The following is a 17,360-nucleotide window of genomic DNA, read 5'->3' as shown; positions in this document are numbered from 1 at the left end:
CAAAGAAGATCAGATCCGATCCCAATAGGCAGTTTAAAACATAAATATAGCCTTTTTCCCCCTCATTCCAGATAGTTTCTGAACTGTTCTGCTGTGCTGGAGCCTCAATGCTCTTTGCTTCTCTCCCCTCGGAGCTTTTGTGAACGGCCAGCCTTTAAAACGAGCACCGCAACGTTTAATGTCTGTCTGTGTGCTACTAAATACCCTAGTTAAAAGCAAAGGGAGAGTAACCAGAGATTTCACATACAATACACGAGAGCGCATGCGCACTGACACCCGAAACAGAACAGTTGCCAAGGTGTGTTCGATTTAATGGACTGGGAGATTTTACACAGGTGGTGCTCAGACATAAAGAACCTCCGCTTAGGACAGGACGAACAATAAATCACTTAGCATCTACAGACTTTTAAATAAAATCACGAAAACAACCGAACTGTCAAATTTTTTATTTAAATTAAATCAAAACTTGACCACAAAGCAGAGAACAATAACTTCTTTGTTCAAAAGAAAGACGGAAACTGAAGATGAAAAGTTATGCATCAGAAAATGGTTTATCATTGTTTCATACATGGCAGTTCTTTAACAATTGATATATTACAATGTGAAGTGATTCTAATTTCTGCCTTATACTACGTACAGACAGCCTACAGTAAAGTAAAATATTGATACGTTTAAATTAGTTTGGAGTTTGGACTTTGCTGAGAGAGAGAGATCTCGAAGGGGCCACAGATGAGAGTAACAATTAACACACACATTATATATATATATATATATATATATATATATATATATATATATATATATATATATATATATATATATATGCATGCGTATATGCCCCCAGTGCCTCCCCAGTCCCCCCTCTAGCTCCGCCCCTAAGTACCAGCAAGAATTTAAAACTACTTTCACCCCTGGTTATAACACAATATAAGAAAATTCACTAAATTACAAGATGCCCTTATTTCCAGTATATGTTCCTGGCACTTTTAAGTAGCCATACAAAACATTTTATTTTGTAAGGTTACATATTTTCGGTAGGGTGGGACTGATGTTATGAAATATTTGTTTCTTTTTTGTGCAGCTGTTTTTAACGATATCCGGGTTACGCGTTCTACTTCCTGTAAAGCTGTGTTTCATAAACCTCTAACGTAGACAGAAGGTAAGTTGGTTCCGATTGTTTTTGTTGGATATTGTCGACGCGTATTGCAGGTTAGATATCTGCTACTGGCAAATGTATTGTGAATCAACGAGTTAACATGTATCAGTGTGAAATTCGCTTGTAGTAATGTGGCCCACCTGTTTTTATTTCACTACAAGGTTAACCGCTATGCTAACTGAAGCTAGCATGCTAGCACTGAGGTCAGTTAGTGCTTCGATCAACAAAATACCTGTTTATTTTTCATAGCTTGGTTTAATCATGCTATTCGTGCATTTTAATAAAAAAAGACATAGTTTTAAATTTAGATCTACTTTGCTTACACGTAACACCCCTTTTTAGTGGCATTTTTAATTACGTCTCAAGTAACAGCAGAACATAAAGGGAAAATCCAAACATCCAAGCTCAAAATATCAGAATAAGGATTATTTTTAGGTTTTTATTGTTAAACGTGACTGTCATGCTTTTTGTTTTTGTTTTGGATGTAAAGTTTAACGTGATGTAACAGTCGGTTGCGCTCTTATTTTGGCACTGATTGATGTGTGGCGTTTATTTTGAAATTTAAATTCCGACTCAACCCTACTTTCATTATTTAATTCGATAAAAAGTCTTATATCAATCCCATTGCTTTGTATAGTACCTTTTGTGTGTAAAGTAGTTAAAGTAGTTTTCTTTATCTAAATTTCTCCCAAAACATTTGATGTTAAACAAACATTTTGATCTGAAAGAGCATCAAAAGTGGCTTTTTAAGAGTACTAAGATTATGTATGTAGGTAAAAAAAAGTTTAGCTGAAATTCTGGGATAATTTATGTCGCAGTTTACAATGAAAGCTGTGAAAGGTTGTGACCCAGTAATGTCTGAATTTCATTCTTTTATTTCTTAATTGTTTAACAAACGTCGTTTGGTAAATGTTCTGCCTTTTTTGTCGACTTGTAAGAGTCCCTTTTGAGCTAAAAAGTCACTTTTCTTACTGCAGAATATAATATTTTAAGGCTTAGAAATAGAGACAGAGACCTTTCTGCCTTGAATTAAGAGATTTGATTTGCATTTATTTTCAGTTGAAACCAGAGGTATATCCTAGATATAAAGCAAGTCACATGTTTGTCTCAAGTAATGTTCCAACTTTGCTTGCCTTACTGAGGATCTTTATGTATAAATGTACATGGCGAAACAATGTATACTTCAAGCTGTATGTTTTGTGATGGTTTGTGTTCCTGGAGAGGGATGTTTACATGTGATGTTTTTTTAGGATGCATTTAACAGTTTGTCTGAGCTAAAGATGAATATAACAAACTATTTATATAAGAATTCAAGCTTTTGTCTCTTTGTCACCAATACAACTAGCTTGAAATTTTATTTGAATCTTTGAATTTATGTTTTTTTCCGTTTCTTAAAGAGTTGATTTTCAGATATGGTTCATCTGCTTTTCAAGGCTTGCTTTTGTCCTGTACAAGCCCAGTATTTTTCTCACCTTTTAAAGACACACTGCACAATATTTTGTTATGGTCAGCCACAAAAACTGGATATAAAATGGGTGCTAATGCAACCAAAGTCAAAATAAGAAATGTAGGAAGACATTGAAACAGCCTGGAGAACTACTGACCAAAACCCATTTATAAGATTACAGAAAATTCAACACTTATTTCAATTAGGCCTTTTCAGGTTAAAATGATTTAGTCATGTCTTCTTAAATTAAAATAACTTGACATCAGCTGCTCTTTGTCTTTGCTGCTGGAAGGATGCTGTCCTTGTCTCGTTCGGTGGTGTGTGCCGTGGCCCGTGCCCCGGCTGCCGTCAGCCAAGGAGGTGTAACAACTTTCTGTCGGTTCAACAGCACTGCACAGGTATGTTGTCTGTTTTCTTGTTTTTAACAGGACCACCAAAAACAGTTTAACTGTAATACGTATATGAAAAAATTATACTTTTTGTAACCAGAGTGCTCCAAAGAAAACAAAATTTGGCCCACTGGCAGATGAGGACAGAATTTTCACAAATCTTTATGGTCGTCATGACTGGAGGTAACAAGACTAAAGTCTGTTTAATGTTGTAAAATTATATATATAAAAAAAAGTACAGTTACAGTATTTACCTGCTCTTTGTTTCGCGGTAGGCTGAACGGGGCACTCAAGCGTGGTGACTGGTACAAAACCAAGGAGATCCTTTTGAAGGGGGTCGACTGGATTCTCAATGAGATCAAGGTTTCTGGCCTGCGGGGTAGAGGGGGAGCTGGTTTCCCCACTGGCATGAAGTGGAGTTTCATGAACAAGCCCAGCGATGGCCGGTCAGTGCAGAGCCACCTCTGATGTTCTTTGTTATATCTTGTTTTAAAATGTTCCAAAATATTAAAGTTGGGTCAAGAAAGTAAAAGAATGTATTTGTTTTTCGGCAGAGGGACTCTGGTTTGGAAAATATCAATTATAGAAAAATATTTTTATTTCATTCCCAGTTCCATTGTCTAAATGTTAGGTACAACTATAGTTTTTCTTAATTTCTTTCTTTCTTTCTTTTATAAAACAGAACAACTTTAAATAATGCTCCATTTGTATTTAGTATTCAGCCAATCATTGTTTTCTTCACCAGCTGAAATAAAAACAAAGTCTTTTTTAAATGTTTGATATCAGTTCATCGATGCTCTTAAAGTTCAGTTTTAGCCGTAGCAATTCCATAATTGTTGCTGCTTTCAGGGAACAATGCTGCATGACTTAACCCAGTCTGTATTCTGTACTTTAGGCCAAAGTACCTGGTGGTGAATGCAGACGAAGGAGAGCCTGGAACCTGCAAAGACAGAGAGATCATGAGGAGTGACCCACACAAGCTGGTAGAGGGCTGCCTGATCGCTGGCAGGGCCATGGGGGCTCGTGCTGCTTATATTTACATCAGAGGGGAGTTTTACAACGAGTCGTCCAACCTGCAGGTAAAGGTGTATGCAGTGAAGGTGTGACAGAGTTTAACAGCTCCTTTCTTAGTTGTGTAATGCTGAAAGAAATTAGCTTAACAATATGTTTAATTTGTATCTCTTACTGTAAAACTTTCTAAAATGCTTTGAATTTATAGATGGGTTGGAAATTGAATTAGTTTTCCTCACATTATTTCAAGTCTGAATAAGTATGAGAAATTTAAGCCAGAGCATAGAAAAATATTTCTCTTTTCTCTGTTCCATTTTTCTAGAACAAATGGTAAATCGGAATAATAAATCAGTGTAATTTTTTTACACTGATTTTGCACAATAGATGTATTAAAATAATGAATGGCTGTACTTGCAGTGATACATCTTGTTGCAATTTTACTAGAAATCAAAAATGGACTTTTCTGTTGTTTTTTAGAAACCTTTGCTTTATAGATTATTATTAGGATTATGCTGCAACAAGCTGAAACCAGCTGCCAGCATCACTATGACGATTTCTTGGTTGACATGAAAATATTGATATTTCAAGAATTAGTGCTTTATTGTGTTAAGATAATAAGATGATTAAACAATTACTGCATCAAACTTGAGATCCTGACAGAATGAGTTGATAAAACTTTATTATTAAAGACAAGCTTGAGATGTTGCTTTATCGAAACATGGAGTTTAATTGAAACTTGAAAATCTTATTATTTTTGAGATAATCAGATTGTAGAACTGATACTACAGGCAACAAGCCTATAAAAATTACATTCTGTTTAGAACTTATAATTAAACTTATACCACTGCAAAATGAGCTTGAGATCCTCTTGTCTTGAGAGGAGATGATCGAACTGGTATCGCAATTAAACGAGCTAAATGTCTCATCTCGACATATTTATATGTTGAAACTTGTGGCAACAAGAAAGGTTTATAATCTCATTTTCTCCAGATAATGAGATTGAAACTTTAACAAATGAACTCATAAAATTACCTGTACAAAACAAGCTTAAAATCTTATCTGGATCTGTACAAAACTGGCTTATTTTCTAAAATCTTTATCTCAGTTATTTATTTCTTTATTTTTTCAGCATTGAGTACATTTTTGTTTTTCCAGATAAGTTAAGATTATCATTACATGGGCCGTTTTTAAGGGTTAAAAATGTGACAAATTCAGTCAAATTTGATGTGCATCATTATGACTAATACTGGTTTAGAAAATAATTAAAAGAACAAAAAAAAGGTTTAATGAGCATATTTTTGTGGGCTTGTTTTTTAATGGTGGAACAATGGGTTAAGGTTTGGTTTATCTATACAACGAAATAATAAAATTGAAGTCAAGCTAATTATATCATTATCTCATGATAATGTAATAAACAACTTCATGAAAATAAACCGCTCTCCATGACACTTAGCTGTCGGAAATACCAACTGAAATTCCAACAGACACGTGGATACTCATGCAGCTTTATGCTTTTTACGGGTACCTTTACTGATTAAGGTGTTTTTTTTACAGTCTTGGAGATTTGGTGTTCAAAATCTGTTCTCGAGGGCAGGTATTCTGCATAATCTAGAGATTTGGTGTTCAAAATCAGTTCTCGAGGGCAGGTATTCTGCATAATCTAGAGATTTGGTGTTCAAAATCAGTTCTCGAGGGCAGGTATTCTGCATAATCTAGATCCTTTGCTAATTCAGCACACCTGAATCAAATGGTGGTCCATCACCAGGCGTCGTCTCTCATTGCTCGCCCACTTAAAAAATGAAACGCAGACACAGACAGTCACTTTTAATTTTCACAAACTGTACTGCTGTGTAACGTCGGTGCATGCGGGCCGCTCGAAGTCGTGAACCATTCAGACTGAAATAAATAGTAGTGTGAACTGCCACGCAAAAAACCCAGATTTCAGCAAAATATCACAATGGAGCACAAAGACCTGCTGTCTGAACATGACCTTAGAATGTAATTCAACCGTTTTAATCACGTCTGTTACATAGAAATAACTTAAAAACAAATCTGTATGTGCTGTTGACATATTCTTGAATGCATGAAAATGGTTCAAGGCTCACTGTTCCTGGTTCACCAAAATTCTGTATGTTAAAAAATAAAATCAAAAATCTTTAAAATAAAATAAAAATAACCCTTAAATTTACATAAACATTTAACCAGTGGAGTTGCACATTTGGGAGGAAAAAAAATTGAAATAAAATTAAAGAAAAAGAAAGCAACCAAAATACATGCATGAATTAGATATACAGTATTATGAGCTCAAATCAAAAAATGTCCCTAATGCTAAATTTGTTTGGATCTTTTAGGTCATTCCTCATAATTAAGAATTTTAAATTTATACACACATGCATATCTGTAATTCTCTTCATTTTAAATGCCTTGCTCATAGATGGCAGTCGATTAATGGTATTTTCTTTCTATGAATTTGAAAATGAAGATATTTTTCCCTCTTTCAGGTGGCTATCAATGAGGCTTATGCTGCTGGGCTGATTGGCAGGAATGCCTGTGGCTCTGGTTTTGACTTCGATGTGTTTGTGATGCGCGGCGCTGGAGCGTACATCTGTGGAGAGGAGACGGCCCTCATAGAGTCCCTGGAGGGGAAGCAGGGGAAGCCACGCCTCAAGCCTCCCTTCCCTGCAGACGTTGGTGAGTTCCAGCGCCCAGCCTCAAATGACATCTAGACATTTTGCCGACTGGCCACATCCCAGGGGCCTTCCAGGTGTCAAAATATCTGCAGCTCTCACGTCTTTGTTAAAGGTGTGTTTGGTTGCCCGACGACCGTTGCCAACGTGGAGACGGTATCCGTGGCACCCACCATCTGTCGTCGTGGAGGAACGTGGTTCGCGAGCTTTGGCAGAGAGAGAAACTCGGGCACAAAACTGTTCAACATCTCTGGTCATGTCAACCATCCCTGCACTGTGGAGGAGGAGATGTCCATCCCTCTGAAGGAGCTCATTGAGAGACACGCAGGTAGTTTTAGACTCGAGACGATAACGTTCATCATTTTGGGGTTTTTTACTTAGACTGTGGGTTTTAAGTCAGCTTTCCATCACAGTCTGTAAACATCTGGAAAAGCCTGGAATTTGATTTCAGTATTTCCCAGGCCTGGTTATGGAAACAAAATGAGAGTTTGGAAAATATTTTACCATCAGATTTTATTCTATGTTTTGTACCATCTAAAAGTTGTTCTTCCTTCACTCATTAAACCAGCGTTCTTGTTTCCTTCCCTACTAACTCACTCCAACCCTTATCTTTTCTTTTTTCCTTCTTTTCTTACTCGTTTCCTTCCTCTCTCATGTATTTCCTTCTTTGTTTCCTTCTTTTCTTCCATCTTTTCTCCCTTTTTATGTCCTTTCTTCCATCCTTGTCCTTCCTCATCTGTCCTTGCCTCTCGCTTTCCTTTTTATTTCTTGTGTCCTTCTTTTCCTTCTCATGTCATTCTCTTCTAGTGTCCTTCCTTTATTCTGTCCTAAATGAATTCTTTTTTGTCCCTTCAGCCCGTTTGTTCTGTCCTTTCTTACTTTTGTGCTTGTTCCAGTCCTAACTCCCTCATATCCATCCTTCTTTTGTTCATCCTCTCCTCCCATTTGTCCTTGTATCTTAACTCCCTACCCTTCTCTGTGGCCTTCCTTCCTCCCTCCTACATCTCTCCCTTCCTTCTTCCTTCATTTCACGCCTCCCTCTCTCCTTTCTTTTGTCATTCTTTGATTGCTTCCCACCTCCTTTTTACTTTTCATACTTCTTCGTGTCCTTTTTTGTGTCCTCCCTTTCATGTGTTTTACATCCTTTCCTTTCCTCTTTCCGTCCATATATCCATGTATCTTTCCTTTTTTCTATTGTCTTGACCCTTTCTTTCCTTGTCTGTCGTCCCTTCCCAACTTCTTTCCTTTTCTGTATCCTTCCTTCCGCCTTTCAGTATTCAGTTTATTTGCAGCTTCCGTGTTTAAAGCTGCACCCTGTACAAATATACGGGTGCTGGTCAAAAAATGTATTTATTTCAGTAATTCCATTCAAAAAGTGAAACTTGTATATTATATTCATTCATAACACACAGACTGATATATTTCAAATGTTAATTCTTTGAATTTTGATGATTATAACTGAAAACTAATGAAAACCCCAAATACAGTATCTCAGAAAATTAGAATATTACTTGAGGCCGATACAAAAAAAAAAGATTTTTAGAAATGTTGGGCAACTAAAAAGTATGAGCATGTACAGCACTCGATACTTAGTTGGGGCTCCTTTTGCCTGGATTACTGCAGCAATGCGTCTGTGGCACTGCTCGGGTGTTATGAGAGCCCAGGTTGCTCTGATAGTGGCCTTCAGCTCTTCTGGATTGTTGGGTCTGGCATATTGCATCTTCCTCTTCACAATACCCCATAGATTTTCAATTTGGTTAAGGTCAGGCGAGTTTGCTGGCCAATTAAGAACAGAGATTTCCAGGTACTGGTAGCTTTGGCACTGTGTGCAGGTGCCAAGTCCTGTTGGAAAATGAAATCTGCATCTCCATAAAGTTGGTCCGCATCAGGAAACATGAAGTGCTGTAAAACTTCCTGGCTGCATTGACCTTGGACCTCAGAAAACACAGTGGACCAACACCAGCAGATGATATGGCACCCAAACCATCACTGACTGTGGAAACTTTACAGTGGACCTCAAGCAATGTGGATTATGTGCCTCTCCGCTCTTCTTCCAGACTCTTGGACCTTGATTTCCAAAAGAAATGCAAACTTTACTTTATTCAGAGAACATAACTTTTGGACCACTCAGTAGCAGCCCAGTCCTTTTGGTCTTTAGCCCAGGCAAGACGTTCTGACCCCGTCTCTTGTTCAAGAGTGGCTTGACACAAGGAATACCACAGCTGAAACCCATGTCTTGCATACGTCTGTGCGTGGTGGTTCTTGAAGCACTGACTCCAGCTGCAGTCCACTCTTTGTGAATCTCTCCTACATTTTTGACTGGGTTTTGTTTCACAATCTTCTCCAGTGTGCAGTTAAGAGATACTACATTTGGGGTTTTTATTATTGGCAGTTATAATCATCAAAATTCAAAGAAAAAAACATTTGAAATATATCAGTCTGTGTGTAATGAATGAATATAATATACAAGTTTCACTTTTTAAATGGAATTACTGAAATAAATCATTTTTTTATGATATTCTAATTTTATTACCAGTATCTGTATGCTTTGTAACTTTGTTTCATTGTTTTTTATTTTAGTTGAACATTGAAGGGCTGAGAACTCTGAAAGCCGAATCTAGAGAAATGTACATTTTACATAAAAATGTGGGATGAGCCCTGCTTATATGTGGGTTTTATATACCACTATTTCTTTTCAATACTGTAATTGAATAAAAAGGTCACAAAGGGATGGCCTAAATCCATCTGCCATGTTCTTCTTCGGAACAGCGGTCATGAAGTCAAAGATTAAGGTGGCTTAACATAAGCACTACTACAGTTTTATTTTTTTATTCCTGACTTAATTGGAACCAACATCTGTGCGGTAGGTGGTGTGCGTGGAGGCTGGGATAACCTGCTGGCTGTAATCCCCGGAGGATCCTCAACCCCCCTCATCCCCAAGAACGTTTGTGAAGAGGTGCTGATGGATTTCGATGGCCTTATTCAAGCCCAGACTGGCCTTGGCACGGCCGCTCTAATCGTCATGGACAACTCTGTGAGTCTATCACCTCTGCAGCGTGTTAAGACACTGGCAAAGCTCTGGTTCATTGGTTGATTAGGGTTGATTTTTGCAGACTGACATCATCAGAGCCATTGCCCGCCTGATTGAGTTCTACAAACATGAGAGTTGTGGCCAGTGCACACCGTGCAGGGAAGGTAATTGCTTCTTACTAGATTGTGGTTTTGAGGATTTGTTTTTTATTAACAACAAAATAAACCATTTTTTATGTTTTTTGGTTTGTTTCGGCAGGAGTGGACTGGATGAATAATATGATGTGGCGTTTTGTTCGTGGTGACGCACGGCCAGCAGAGATCGATATGATTTGGGAGCTCAGTAAACAGATCGAGGGACACACTATCTGTGCGCTAGGTGACGGTGCAGCGTGGCCCGTGCAGGTAAAGAGATGAGGAGTGTAAAGAGTTTATTTTACAGTCGATGCCCATGCTTATTCTTCTGAGACCCTGTATTTTGGTTCCTGAAAGTGTCTAGAATTTGTTTTTAGTGTTTTCCAGGTCTGGATAATTCAATTCAATTCAATTCAAAAATACTTTAAAATACTTTCTTAATCCCAAAGGGAAATTAAATGTTGTTGTAGCTCATTATGAAGGATAAGCATGAAAAAAGAAATCAGTATGGAAAATATTTTTATTTCCAGACTTTGTTTCCCTTCTCTATTCTTTGTCCTTCTTTTCTTCATACTTTCTGCTGTCTTTCCTCCCTCCCTCACTGATGTCTTCTTTGTTTCTTTCCATCCTTACTTCTGTTCATATACTTTAATGATTTCTCATGTACAGTAATACATTTCTTTCTTGATTCCTTGTGTCCATAATTCTCTTTGTGTCTTCCATTCCTATCTTCTGGACTTCCATCCATGTGCCGTACCTCTTTTCTTTCTGTGTCCATCTTTTCTTCCTTACTTTTGTCTTTCATCTATTTCTCGTGTTGATTTTTTTTTTTTTGCTTTCGTTTTTTAGTCCTTTCTCTTGTTTGTCTTGTCTTACTTGTCTCCTTGTCCTTCCTCCAACTGCCTTTATTCCTTCCTGTAGATCTATTTTTCTTTCCCTTATCTTTCTTTTCTGCCCTCTGCCTTTCTTGATGTCTTACCTCTGTTCTGTGTCCTTTCTTGTATCCGACCTTTATTCATTTGTTTTATCGTTTTTTCATTCTTTAGTACTGTTTTTTCCTGTCTTGTCATTTTTTCTTTTCCTCCATGTGCCCTTCCTTTCTTCCCTCCTGGTGTCCCATTTCCCTTTCTTAATTATTGTGTCTGAGGTTAATTCCTCGTTTGTGTCCTCCTTCCCTTCTCTGCCTCCTGATGCCTTTACTACTTTCCCTCCTTGTTTTTTTTTTTTTCATTTCTTCTTCCCTTCTATCCTTGTGCCCTACTTCTCATCTCTGTCCTTCTTTCCATATGTCAGACCTCCATTCCTTCTTTTTGTCTTGTTTCATTCCCATATTTCTTTTTTGTCTTTATTTTGGTCATTTCTTTACTTATGACCCACTTCCCTTTTTTCCATGTCCTTCCTTTCAAAGCACTCATTCTTCATGGTCTTTATTTCTTTTGCTTGTCCTTTCTTTGTATCTTCTGTTCTTCTATTGTTGCATCTTAACACTTTTCTTTGTCAGTGCTTTCTTCTTTTCTTCCTTCCTTGTATTCAACCTTCATTCCTTACTTTTGTCCTTCTTTCCTTTGATATTTCGTTTACCTTCTTCGTGTCCTTAATTTCTTTAGTTCCCTCTGTTCTACTACCTTTCCTTCCTCGTGTTCTTTCTTTTTTACTTGTGTCCTTGGTCTTTCCTCCTTTGTGTTTTACCTTGTTTCCTTTCTTCCCTGTGTCCTTACTACTTTACTCCGTCTGTCCTTCCTTGCTTTTGTCCTCCATCCTTGTCTTAGCTCTTTTCAATGGTTTCTTCCTTCCTTTCCTCCACCGTCAGTCCGGTTTCTTCCAAATTTCTTTCCAGTTTTTGGTTTTTGAAATGTCCTTAAAGTACCGTGAACTCTTAAAGGTTTAGTTTGCAGGCGTCTGGAATTTTTTCAGGAAAAACTTGTGAGAAGCCTGTTATGCTCTATTTGTGATATTACTGAGATGTATTTTGCACTTCATGGTTTGAAGCTTTTAAATATGACTTAATGTTTCAGTGAAAACTGATTCATGAAAAAAAATATTGTTTTCTGCAAATATAATTGTTGTATAAAAATTGGAATATACAAGAAGAAAAAGAGGAAGACAAAGCATGCAAACCATATTTCATTCTCTCCAAACTTATTTGCTGTTTAACAAGAAAGGACAAAATAAGTGCTTGTGATGGAGACAATATTTTGTGGCTGATGGTGTTTTCTGTATTGTAATTCGCAATTTATGCCACTAGAGGTAATGAAATCCCTTGGACTCTAACACAAAATAATGCATTTGATTTTATTTTCTATCTTCATCTCCTCAGTTATTTAGCTCTTTATATTTTTCTGGCTTAATGTTATTTTGGACATAAACCATCTCTTTCCTTTGTGTTTTTAGGGATTGATCCGGCACTTCAGGCCTGTGATGGAAAGCCGTATTGCTGAATACCAGCAGAAGCAAGCTGTGGTTTAAATGTCATTTTCAACTTCTTGAGCTCTTCAGTCTGTCTCCATATTCCCTTACCTTATGTCTATGATAAAATATTTAAAGACAATGTACTCTCTTTTCACCTCATCAGGAAGTTTTGAGTTTTGCCTCTGCTGTGTTGGGTAAAAATACAAATAAAGATCTATTACCTGAAACTAGTGGTTGACTTTATGTTGAATTGATTTTGTCCTACTCAGGAGTTTTGGTATGTGAGAAAACAAACTGATGCTGAGATGCCATTATTATTTATGTTTTTTATTTCAGTCTCATACAGTTTATTTAGCCACATGAAAATGAGTAGATTTTTAAAAGCAACATTCACACATACTCAAAAATATAAAGGGTAGTGGGAGTTTTTAAGTCTTAACAAAATGCGGTGGAAAAACTGCAAAAATTGATTGATTTATGAAAAAATAAGTAACTAATATAGGATAGATTTTCTGGTTACATACAAAGTCAGGGAAGGTGGGGTATTTTCGGGAGGTTTTCCTTTTTTAATATTATAAGGTTTTATATATTTATTATAGTAAGTTACTTCCAATTTGGGCAACAATATGAGTTCTTTATGTTACGTTGAACAACCAGCATCATGAAGAGCAAGGACCACAGCAGGCAGGTCAGGGATAATGTGGAGAAGTTTAAAGTAGGTAACATCTCTCAGACCCCTGCCTGATCCATCCTCTGAAAATGAAGAGTTTTATACAGCTGCAACCACTGGCGTCCACCCAAACTGACTGGCCTGGGAAGGGGAGCATTAATCTGAGAAGCAGCCAAGGGGGACATGGGTATAGTCACACATACTGATTCAGTGGTTTGTCTTTATTTTTATTCCTACCTCTGGGACCTACTTTGAGACTGAAGGAAAACCAGTTCAGGTGACAACCTCATGAAGCTCATCCAGAGAATGCAGATCAGAAATCAAAGCAAAAGGGAGTTCATTTGAAGAATCTAAAATATAGAAGTTATGAGTTATTACAGTATTTTTTGTTTGGTATATATATTTTATATACTTTTGCTGCAATAATTCACATAATTTTGCGTTTTATTTGTTTCATCTTTGCTTTGCGGTGAACTTAATCTCGCGAGATTCTATTTTCCCATATCACGTGACATGAGCAAAATAATTCATTTCCGTGGACGCTGTTGACGGTACAAAAGCGACTTTGGTTTTGTTTTATTTTAAATAATGATAATTTAAGCTTAACCCTCGCATAAGTTACAGCAGTGTTTTATACATTTTATCAGTAGAAACAAAATAGCCCAGCTTCTGTTGCTTTGCATGTTGCCCGGTGTCCTCCATCGTGCTGCAGAGGCTGTCAATATTTTACAAGGTTTTGATTTTTATCGCAGTCATTCAGGCAAAGGAGGTTACATCCCGGTGCTTTTAAGACATAAAGCTGTTATGGTGTCTTTCACCTTCCCTCTAATAAGAATGTACAAATATTTAGTGTTTACTTTGTTTTTATTGTAACAATGACGTGTTTATGTTGCAGTTTGATGTGGATCTGTGCTCGGTGAAAGCATCAGCATGGAAATGGTGAAAATAGAACAAGTCATTGTTGGAAATGAAATGAAGTCCTCCTCTGCGGAGACCAAGTCTGACCCTGTGGTCGCCCCGCAGTACTGTAAGCTGATATTTACTGAACTATCATTACAAAGAACCTGTACAGTCATTCGTGCTATCTGTCTTGTGTGTTTTAGAGTAAGAATTATTATTGGATTACTAGATGCTGAATAGACGCTTTGGGAACCACCATTGGTCTCCTTTCAATTTAAAAGATACAAGTTTTCCTCTAAAGGTTAGTGTATACTCATCTGTGAAACCTCTTTAATATGTGGGGGTTCCCCAAGGTTAGGTACTTTAACCATTAATATTTTTTTGTATTCTCCCCTCAGAAAATATTATTCAGTCTTCTAGAAAGCAAAAAAACAACAACTTTATTTCAGAACAGGCGGTTGAAATTCTTTGGTATGCTGTGGAAATAAAAGTTCAGTAGAGCCTAACCACTTGTCCAATGTCTTCAGTTGCATGAGGCGTCAGAATAGCCATCGCCTTGGAAATCTGAAATTCAATCTAGATAATGCAGTTGCATCTGTACTCCACCACCAATGTAGACATAATCAAATAGACTATATGTGCCGGATCATTCACTCTATATTTACATATGCTTATATGTTCAGAGCAATCTTCTTGTCAATTTTGTTGTATAAAACTCTTAGTGAAGCATATCTCACGTTGTTATTCTGGTTTAAGTAACACGAGGCAACAGTTTTATGGAGAAGTTAGTGTTAAGAATATAATACAATGTGTGCTGGACTGGACAAACATCGTTTGAGTGTTTACAAGTCATGCAGAGTTCTGCAGTCAGGTTTTTAACACATTATAACAAGGAAGCTCATATAACTCCTGTTTTCTGTGCATTCTACTGGCTCTCTGTGGAGTTTGGAATTCATTTTAAATTATTAGTGCTTGCGCATAAAGCACAGAATGATCCAGCACCATCTAATCTTCTGAGTAAGTATTAGGTTGTTCCTCACACAAGACTAAATACTAAAGGTGATCAACCCTTACAGGATTTGGGATTACCTGCCTTCCGAGTTGCACTTGTGTGGAACAAAATGCTTCAGAAAATCAATAATTAACTGACCATGGGCTAATTTCTTAACCCATGTCATTGGAACATAGATCACCATGAGAGTCTGCAGTGTTTTCATTGCCTGATTGTCTTCAGAGACCTCAAATCCAAAGAGAGACACATCAAGAGGAACCATCGGGATGAGTACACGCATCATCTGCAGCAGGTATAAAGACATAAAAATAAAAGAAATCTCTAGGATTTATTTTAACAATCTATCCAATCTATATGAAATAAAAATATATCACAATTTATATCCATCCCAAGCATGAAATTCTAAAAAGATAATCTTCAGTGAACTTGTGAAAAAACAAATACATGCAGAAAAATATATATGGAAAACAAATATTAAACAAAAATTACATGTTTACCATTATATATTTTTAAAGGTAGTTTGTTTTTTCAGCATGTTTAATATTGTTAGAATTAGAAAAAAATGATGAACAAGTTAATCTGCACTACTTTAAATGACATCATAGTCTTTTGATCATTGTTTTAATATTGTGTGTTTATAACCATCAGTCTGTTTCAACCATCCTTTTGTTTGTTCATGTAGACATTTTTGCCATAAATAAATGGTGAACCTTTGTATTTATACTTGAACCTTGGGACAGAATGGACTCCGTATTGTGGAAACTTGAGTCTGGAAAAGGATGGAATTTTGACATGTAAAAACAAAAAGGAACCCTGCATATAGGAAGAAGGCCGCTTTTACAGAAAACTGTGTTTATATGAAATATTTTGTGTGTACATTGCTGTAAAAGCTTAACAAATGGTCAGATGTTGAAGTTTTCTAACATTCAGTGCGTATTGTGGTAAAGTTGCATCAGTTTTCTTCAAAAGCTAAAGTATGGGTTAATCTGATTTATCTTTATGCAGAATAATACACTGTTCATGTGCTACAAGTGTAACAGCTCTTTCTCCACCGCTGAAGAGCTCAGCCAGCACCAACCTACACACTTTACTGAAGAAAAACCATTTGCCTGTTCCCTCTGTCAAAAAAGATTCAGCACCTTTACTGAGGTGGGATTGCCAACACTTAAAATGTTTTGCGTGTGCTGTAAATTCTGAGCTATGATTTCCTTACCTTTCATGGTGATTGTTTATTATATTTCAGCTAAACAAACACACACGAAAGGATTGCGGGGAGCGGCGGTATCTTTGCGAGGACTGTGGCGCCCGGTTTCCCCTTCCCTTTCGACTCCGCAAACATCGCATCGCAATGCATCCTGAGAAGAAGGATGCAGCCGAAGACGGCGACACGTTTCAGTGCTGTAAATGCGGTGTTGGTTGCCAGACGGAAGAAGAGCTCCTGCAGCACCAAGAGGAATTTGTGAACTGTGATCTCAGGGAGTCACAAGGCAAAAAGCGGGCCAGTGAACCTACGTCCTCATCTGAAGAGGTGGACGTTGATAAGAAGATCAAGCAAGAAGAGGTTACAAAGGGATATGAAGGCTGCAGTGACTCAACAACTGTGGGAACATCTTCTGTGGAGCTTAAAATTCCCTGTCCTGAAGAAGACTGTGATTGCACGTTTTCTTCAGTTGAAGGCTTGCGTGTACACAGAAAAGACCAGCACGGCCCTCGTTCTCTGACGGCTCCCATCTCTGAATACACCTGCCTTACGTGTGGGGAGAGCTTTGCAAGAGAAAGTACTTTAAAGGCTCATCAAATCTGCCATATAAAGAAAGAGGAGGTTGTTGAACAGAGATGATACACAAGGAGAAAACTACCCCTCGGTGCCGCATCATCGTGTCATTCATGTTGCTAGATTAAGGTTTTTAACTTGATATTTTAGAGTGAGTTCATAAGGCAAAGTCTACACCTCATATTTCCGATTGTTTCTGGAACATTGTTTGCGTTTCCTTTTAATGAAATACCCTACACTGAAAACTAGTCCTCCTGTGTGTAAATAATCATGACTTATTTTTGTGATGTAATCATGTCAAAAATGCCATTTATATGGTTCATATTACCTCCGTATTATCCTAAACGTTTGATATTGATAGTGCAGTATATAAGTGATTGTTTCTTGGGTTGTGGGCCTATTTTGTATTTAACTTGAAAGTATTTTGCTTTCAGCAAAATGTGTAAACATGACACTTGGACAATAGACTTAACATAAGCAAAATAAAATATTATAAACAGTTCCGTTTATAGGACTCTGTACCATAAGTGTGAAGTGTTGTCTTAATTTTCTTTTGTATCCTTGTATTTTGCATGAGCTCTTCCTCATATCTGTTCTTTCCTCATAATACTATGTATTTGGTGAAGTACACCACTCCTTGCAGCTAATCACCCCCATAACATGATGCTGCCACCCTCGTGTTTCACAGTGTATGAAGTATGTTTTGGTTTTCCTTGTGAGCTTTTCCCCTTTTACTCTAA

The 17,360-nt window shown here is 37.2% G+C and overlaps 2 protein-coding genes across 3 annotated transcripts; both read left to right on the top strand.

Moving 5' to 3' along the window:
* Window positions 1–1,061: 1,061 nt before the first annotated feature.
* Window positions 1,062–12,494, top strand: ndufv1 (NADH:ubiquinone oxidoreductase core subunit V1). The gene is made up of 11 exons (XM_047384323.1): window positions 1,062–1,159; window positions 2,896–3,001; window positions 3,093–3,175; window positions 3,268–3,438; window positions 3,888–4,071; window positions 6,505–6,694; window positions 6,806–7,018; window positions 9,558–9,724; window positions 9,804–9,885; window positions 9,980–10,125; window positions 12,247–12,494. Exons 2-11 carry the CDS (start codon window positions 2,897–2,899, stop codon window positions 12,319–12,321), a joined length of 1,416 nt encoding a protein of 471 aa, XP_047240279.1. The 5' UTR covers window positions 1,062–1,159; window position 2,896; the 3' UTR covers window positions 12,322–12,494.
* A 923-nt stretch (window positions 12,495–13,417) lies between these two features.
* LOC124879476 (zinc finger protein 184-like) lies at window positions 13,418–17,147 on the top strand. Of its 2 annotated transcripts, none has more exons than XM_047384078.1 (5): window positions 13,418–13,485; window positions 13,830–13,961; window positions 15,023–15,138; window positions 15,852–15,995; window positions 16,090–17,147. In XM_047384078.1, exons 2-5 carry the CDS (start codon window positions 13,865–13,867, stop codon window positions 16,684–16,686), a joined length of 954 nt encoding a protein of 317 aa, XP_047240034.1. In that variant the 5' UTR covers window positions 13,418–13,485; window positions 13,830–13,864; the 3' UTR covers window positions 16,687–17,147. The 2 variants fall into 2 exon arrangements, with proteins under 2 accessions (XP_047240034.1, XP_047240033.1); XM_047384077.1 differs by lacking the exon at window positions 13,418–13,485 and adding an exon at window positions 13,501–13,667.
* Window positions 17,148–17,360: the final 213 nt, after the last annotated feature.

This window comes from Girardinichthys multiradiatus, chromosome 13 (genome assembly GCF_021462225.1).
Source record: "Girardinichthys multiradiatus isolate DD_20200921_A chromosome 13, DD_fGirMul_XY1, whole genome shotgun sequence".
Classification (NCBI taxonomy): Eukaryota; Metazoa; Chordata; class Actinopteri; order Cyprinodontiformes; family Goodeidae; genus Girardinichthys; species Girardinichthys multiradiatus.
Note: the sequence above shows the minus strand (reverse complement) of the source record. Positions and strands in the feature narration are given on the sequence as shown.

What these genes read in the sequence shown, in the direction of transcription:
- ndufv1 (XM_047384323.1), top strand. Translation starts at nt 2,897, where the DNA reads ATGCTGTCCTTGTCTCGTTCGGTGGTGTGTGCCGTGGCCCGTGCCCCG. An exon ending in ACGAGTCGTCCAACCTGCAG is followed by an intron (nt 4,072 to 6,504) that starts GTAAAGGTGTAT and finishes TCCCTCTTTCAG; the next exon opens with GTGGCTATCAATGAGGCTTA. An exon ending in TCCCTTCCCTGCAGACGTTG is followed by an intron (nt 6,695 to 6,805) that starts GTGAGTTCCAGC and finishes TCTTTGTTAAAG; the next exon opens with GTGTGTTTGGTTGCCCGACG.
- LOC124879476 (XM_047384078.1), top strand. Translation starts at nt 13,865, where the DNA reads ATGGAAATGGTGAAAATAGAACAAGTCATTGTTGGAAATGAAATGAAG. An exon ending in TGTGGTCGCCCCGCAGTACT is followed by an intron (nt 13,962 to 15,022) that starts GTAAGCTGATAT and finishes ATTGGAACATAG; the next exon opens with ATCACCATGAGAGTCTGCAG. An exon ending in GATTCAGCACCTTTACTGAG is followed by an intron (nt 15,996 to 16,089) that starts GTGGGATTGCCA and finishes ATTATATTTCAG; the next exon opens with CTAAACAAACACACACGAAA.